Source organism: Vombatus ursinus, unplaced genomic scaffold, assembly GCF_900497805.2.
Source record: "Vombatus ursinus unplaced genomic scaffold, bare-nosed wombat genome assembly UNPS02003760.1, whole genome shotgun sequence".
Taxonomy (NCBI): domain Eukaryota; kingdom Metazoa; phylum Chordata; class Mammalia; order Diprotodontia; family Vombatidae; genus Vombatus; species Vombatus ursinus.
Genome location: NW_020943538.1, coordinates 1 through 6,152, shown reverse-complemented (window position 1 = coordinate 6,152; position 6,152 = coordinate 1). Strand labels below are relative to the sequence as shown.

The following is a 6,152-nucleotide window of genomic DNA, read 5'->3' as shown; positions in this document are numbered from 1 at the left end:
CAGAAGAAGGCTGAACACCAAGTGGGGGAAGATGGGTTTTTACTGAAGATCAAGTTAGGGCATTATGCAACTCAGCTGCAGGTGGGTGTGAAATCTGGAGCCATCTTCCTGGTACGTTATGTTCCCCTTTCTTCTTCCTAGCATCAAAACATTTGGGCTCAAATCCTGGCCTTGCAAACTATGTGACCTTGAGCCAACTGCTAAACTTTCCTGTGTTTCCATTTATTCCCTCCCACCTCTTCTTTGTAACTTGTATCCTAGACTTGTTTTTCTTATGTTACAAGGTAGAGGAGTATTGTCTGAAGGGGGAATGATAAATGAAATAGTGTCAAAGACAAGAGACTGTGAGAGTTTATCATAGTGAGAAGACTAAAGATTAGAACACAGTCAAGGCTACCAATCTCAAGGAGAAAAAAGATTACCAGATTATGGAATAGCAGGGAAAAGGAAGTGGCAAGATCATTTACTAGAGTATCGTTTAAATATAAGATTCCCATCCGGAGCACGGTTAATCTATCCTCTAATCAGAAGATAAGAGGACAGACGAGACGTAAAATGTGGAGGTACATCCCTACTGAAAACAGGATCCTGGAGTGTTAAGGTTGAAGGGAAAGGGATAGCATTTAATTCAAAAGAGGTTAAGTGTTAATAGAGATGACCCGCTGTGCCAAGTATGTCCTAGACATGAACAATGAGGCACAAGGGAAGGATTACTTATGATAATTATGCTAAGGAAAGCTCAACACAATATCTTCCAAGTGCTTCATAAATGTTTGTTGTTTTTGAAAGAAAATGTATATAGAGAGATCTTCCATATCTCTCTCTATATATAATATACATATCTATATCTATATTTATCTATAAGTCCAAAGGCTCATGGTGTAAACTAAATGCACCAGTGTTAAAGGGATGCAGAGTTAAAGAGAAATCCATTCCTCTCTCCCTTCTTTTCTCCCTCCCTCCCTTCCTTTCTCCCTTTCCTCAATAAATATTGAATCAGATGAAGATAATCCATGAGGACATTCTGGAAGAAGTAAATACTGCTTTGGGTTTGAAGGAGGCAAAAGCTACAGGTTAGTTGAAAGAAAGAGAGATGGTATTCTGAAATAAAGGAGAATGACACAGTGAGAAATTTTTTTTTAAAAAAGTTATTGGTTTGGAGAAACGCATATAGTTGGAACAGAAGACCATGGATGGGAGTCTTCAGAGGTAGTGGGAAGGTTCATTTGGTGTTTGATTCTTTCAGAGCACTTATGACCGCTGCCCCATGGAGTTGGTCCGATGCATCCGGCACATATTGTACAATGAACAGAGGCTGGTCCAAGAAGCTACCAATGTGAGTGTCCCAGGAAGCTCTGTAAGAGCATCTTCTCTCATCAGACTCTCTCTGCACGTTGAATTTCTCCTATGCACAGAAGACTGTCCCAAGGGCTGCCAAGGGATACAAAAGTAATAGGAAAGTTGGTTCATGATCCCAAGAACCTTACCATCTGATAGGAAACATAGGACACTCATAAAAAGCATCACAAACAAGAGTGAATGAATGCAGTTCTAAGAGAGTGAGAAATTATGAGGCTTGAGTTTTGGTGAATCAGGTAATGGTTGCAGATGCTGGAAGAAGTGAATGATTCTGAACCAGGCCTTTTGAAAAAAATTTTAAATTTTCTTTGATATCTTTTGGTTTTGTATCATCTTCATTTCTAAATATATCCTTCCCTCTACCTTCCCCTAAACTGTGGACCATTCCCAGGAAGAAGAGGGGGGAAGGTCAGTCAGCAAGCATTTCTTAAGCAATTACTATTTTCCAGGCATTGTGCAAATGTTAGTGATACAAAGAAAGAAAAATACCCCACAGTTCCTGCTTTCAAGGAGCTCACACTCTAAAAAGGAAAGACAAAAAGGCAGTTTAGCAAAACTAATCAATGCATAATTACACCTGATAGTACAGAAAATGTTAGATTCCCCTGTCTGTCCATTCCTCCATTCCTCTCCTCTCTGTCACAAACCTCATCTGGGAGAAGCTGCTGTCCCTGGGCAGATTTGATGTAGTGGGAGTAAGAATTAGGCTTTGATTATGAATTGTTCTCTATGAAGGATGAGGATGATGCTGTTTTTGGAGATATTAAGGATTCCAAATCCTCTCCATCTGAGGGTCATATCAATTAGTAGTGGGCTGGAAGAGAAACTGGTTGATACAGAGCAAAATGTCTTGATGGAAATAAATCACTGGGTGGTTGGTGCTATGGAAACCTGGCTGCATTAGCCTTGTAAGTCAATGGGTGTGTGGGGAGAAGAAGAGTTGAAATCTCTTTGGGAGACTGTGCCATCTACATGGCTGGAACATTTTCTTCCATAGCGAGGGAGAAAGAGCTGAGTGATTTAACCAGGTCGGGGTCAGCCTGGTTAAATCTAGTCTAGAAAGAGGAGTCCTCATTGTTAGTGAAAATCCCCAAATGATCCTCTGGCATAATCCCTCTCCTTATGCCCTCTAGGGAGCCCACTGAGGATTTCCTCAGGGAGGCTAGGCCTGAAACAAATCAAGATTCCTTTTCTTCAGAGCTGTGCCCTGTGAGAGTCTCCTAGTCTTCCTAGCTGACTTTTTTCCTTTCTGTAGCCCAAATGGTAATTGTCTTGTCCTTGGGGCTGCAGGCTTGGAGTCTGTGGAGTGTACCACAGAAAGCCACTGGCTGTGCCTGAGGCCTCAGGGCCCCTCTGACTGGGTGACCCTGCTGCCTCTCCCCCTGCCCTCTCTCTTTGTGCAGTGTAGCTCTCCAGCCGGTAACCTGGCTGATGCGATGTCCCAGAAACACCTGCAGATCAACCAGACTTTTGAGGAGCTGCGACTGGTCACTCAGGACACAGAGAATGAGCTGAAGAAGCTGCAGCAGACTCAGGAGTATTTCATCATCCAGTACCAGGAGAGCCTCAGAAACCAGGGTGAGGCCAGTGGGGCTGGAGTCAGGGCTGGGGTTGAAGGTGGGAACAGGAAGTACCAAGAGAGCTCAGGACTGGATAGAAAAATGGGGCTCCTGATTTGGGGCATTGGCCTTGGGCTGGAGCCGTCAGGGAGCCCCATCCCTGAGAAATGCAGCACAGTGGCAAAGGGGCTAAAGAAGAAGGGAGGGACCTGATCTCTCCCTCACCCAGCTCCTAGTCCAATGGGGAAACTGGTTCTGCTCTCAGACAGCTCCCAATCTAAGTGTGATACTGGCCACTGCTGTGACCACAGCAGGTGCTTTAAAAATGCCCATCATCTCAGCCTCCCCCAAACAGGAAACACATGTGAATGTTCCTTAGAACACAAAATTGCCAGGGTCTGCCCAAGCAGGGATGGTGGGAATTGGTTGAATTTGAGGGTTTGTGGGAGGCCTCGCTTCAGGAAGGCTTCCAGGAGGAGGTGTCTGTGGAGCAGCTCAGCAGCTCAGTGCTCCCAGCTGAACAGCCCTTCCTTTGAGCAGGGCATAGTGTTTGCCTTGTGCCCAGGATGCAGCAGCCTTCAGAGTAGAAGAAGCAGGCTGGGGCTGTCCATGGAAAAAACCAATTGTGGGGCTCCAGGAGCTCCCTCTCCTGGCCTTCCAGGAGTCTCTTCTCTTAGGCTGGAGCCTGGCCTTGTCCCAGGGGGAGCCAGACAGGCATGCTGTCAGAAGGCCAGGCTCAAGTGCCTGGGCTGGGAGCACAGTTGGAGGCAGCCAGAGCATGAGCACCCTGTGTACATGAGAGGCTGTCCTGAGATCAGACAGCTTCCCCTCACTTTGCACCTTCCGTGGGATCGTGGCATTCTGGTGCCGGTCTTCTGGCTCTTGAACACACACACACACACACACACACACACACACACACACTCACACACGTACACTCTCCCTCATCACATTCCTCCTCTGGGAGAAGCTGCCATCCCCAGGCAGATGGGAGAGAGTGTGGAGTATGAATTGGGCCCTGACTGTCCATTGCTGTGTTTGGGGGACAAGGATGAGGCTATTTATGGATAGGTTGAAGACCTCATGCCTCCATCATCTAGAGGCACTGATAGGAATGGCTGAACAAGATGCTGGTTGGTGTTGGAGAGGGGGGTGAAAGTAGGAGGGCGCTGGCTCAGAGGGGTCTCTCCCCTTTTTGGAGGGGAGGTATCCCTCACTGTGGGCCTTTCTGCCTCCTGATCAGAAGGTGCCTGGGTCCCCAAAGCTTCCTGGGTGAAGGCTAAAGGGCAGTGTCCTGGTCTGTTCCTGTCCCCCACAGCTCAGTTTTCCCAGCTGTCACAGCTGAGCCCCCAGGAACGCTTGACGAGGGAAACAGCACTTCAGCAGAAGCAGGTGTCCCTGGAGGCCTGGCTGCAGCGGGAGGCCCAGACTCTCCAGCAGTACCGCGTGGTGAGCTCCTTCCTTTCCACTCTGTCCTGGGCAGAAGTGATGGCGGGTCAGGGGTGGTGGGTGTCCTCACATGGGCAGCAACGTCCTGATCCCTTCTGGGGGGAGCTGAGCCAAAGAGCCAGGCAGGGCGGCTGCAGTGGATTCCCTTCTCTGTGGGGAAGCTGGACCAAGAGAGGTGAGCAAGCCTGTGAGAAAAGACCTTCCCTGCCATTTTCCTCTTTGTTAAGTGGAGCAGAGATAGGCTGTGCTCTGAGCCCTCCAAGGGACCTGGCCTTCACCCCGGGGAGTCAGAACACCTGGCTTCTAATCCCAGCTCTGCCCTTTAGCACTGTTCCCTGTGGGAACTGGAGCTGGCCCTCTCTGGACTTGTCTGCTCATGGGTCAAGTGAGAGGGTTGGACCAGAGGAGCTGTGAGGTGGCTCCCAGCTTTGTCTCTGATCCAGTGACCTTGGCAGGAGCTGGCAGAGAAACACCAGAAGACCCTGCAGCTGCTCCGGAAGCAGCAAACTGTCATTCTGGACGATGAGCTGATCCAGTGGAAGAGAAGGCAGCAGCTGGCCGGGAATGGGGGGCCTCCAGAGGGCAGCCTGGACGTCCTGCAGTCTTGGTATGTGAGCGAGGGGCCTTGAGGCTGGACGGGCCTTTGGCCGTGGGGCTGCACCCTCAGGGCTGGTCCTGGGGCCCCGAAGCTCTGCAGCTGTCCTCCAGCCTGAAGGGTTAGGGAAGGTGGCTGAAGCCAAGCACTGCCCCCAGCCCCACCCCAATCCTTACTGGGAGGCCCTTCCCATGGTTGGAGAGGAGGTCCCTGTCTAGCATGGGCTGTCTCTCCCTAGGCCAATACTGGATCAGCCTGTGTCCTGGACAGTTTAACCCATTCCCTTTGTGTTGCCCTGTGGCCTCCACACCCAGGTGCGAGAAGTTGGCTGAGATCATCTGGCAGAACCGGCAGCAGATCAGGAGGGCTGAGCATCTTTGTCAGCAGTTGCCCATTCCTGGACCCGTGGAGGAGATGCTGACTGAGCTCAATGCCACCATCACAGACATCATCTCTGCCTTGGTGACCAGGTGACTGCTCCAAGCTTCCCTTGGTCTTGAGCCAGCCCAGCCTTGGAGAGCAAGGGAGAGTTCTGGGGATCACTGAGCTTGGGACATCTGGCAGTCCTGTCTTGTGCTGTTCTCCTTTCTCTTGGGCTCTTGCTTCTCAGGCTGCTTTGGACTGAGCTTCCCTGGTTCTCACTCCCAACAGACAGTGTGCTGGAGAGAGGGATGGCTCTCTCTGCTTCTGAGAGAACTCCCCAAGAACAGATGCCCCACCTTCCCTTGTTCCCCCAGTCCAGTGGTCCCTGGCTCCTTTTGGCCTTCTAACTTAGGTCCCTTCCCCTTCCTGCCGTCTTCTAACTCTCAGTGTCCTTCTTCTGGATAAGAGCAGGGTCATCCATCTTTTACAGCTACAGTCTTCTTAGGGGAGGCCCACCCATGCCTAGGAATTCAAAGGGCCCAAGGCCATCCCTAGTACACCTAGCCGCTTGACCTCCAGGCCCTGAGAAGCAGCTCTAGTGATTTCCTGTCTGCTGCTTCAGGCTGGGGGAAAAACTGCCTCATGGGAAGGGATGATGTCATCTGGTGTCAGCAGCATCCTGGGTGTCTGGTTCTTTCTCTTCCCTCCAGCACCTTCATCATTGAGAAGCAGCCCCCTCAGGTCCTGAAGACACAGACCAAGTTTGCAGCTACAGTGCGTCTCCTGGTGGGTGGGAAGTTGAACGTGCACATGAACCCTCCTCAAGT

At 50.2% G+C, this 6,152-nt stretch overlaps 1 protein-coding gene across 1 annotated transcript; it reads left to right on the top strand.

The window, feature by feature from the left end:
• Positions 1 to 6: 6 nt before the first annotated feature.
• On the top strand, positions 7 to 6,147 carry LOC114052665 (signal transducer and activator of transcription 5A; the record flags this gene model as incomplete). The annotated part of the gene is made up of 7 exons (XM_027875378.1): positions 7 to 81; positions 1,247 to 1,336; positions 2,763 to 2,937; positions 4,237 to 4,367; positions 4,823 to 4,974; positions 5,277 to 5,432; positions 6,036 to 6,147. Coding segments are annotated over exons 2-7 (795 nt in total), but the record flags the coding sequence as incomplete, so codon positions are not given.
• Between the last annotated feature and the right edge of the window lie 5 nt (positions 6,148 to 6,152).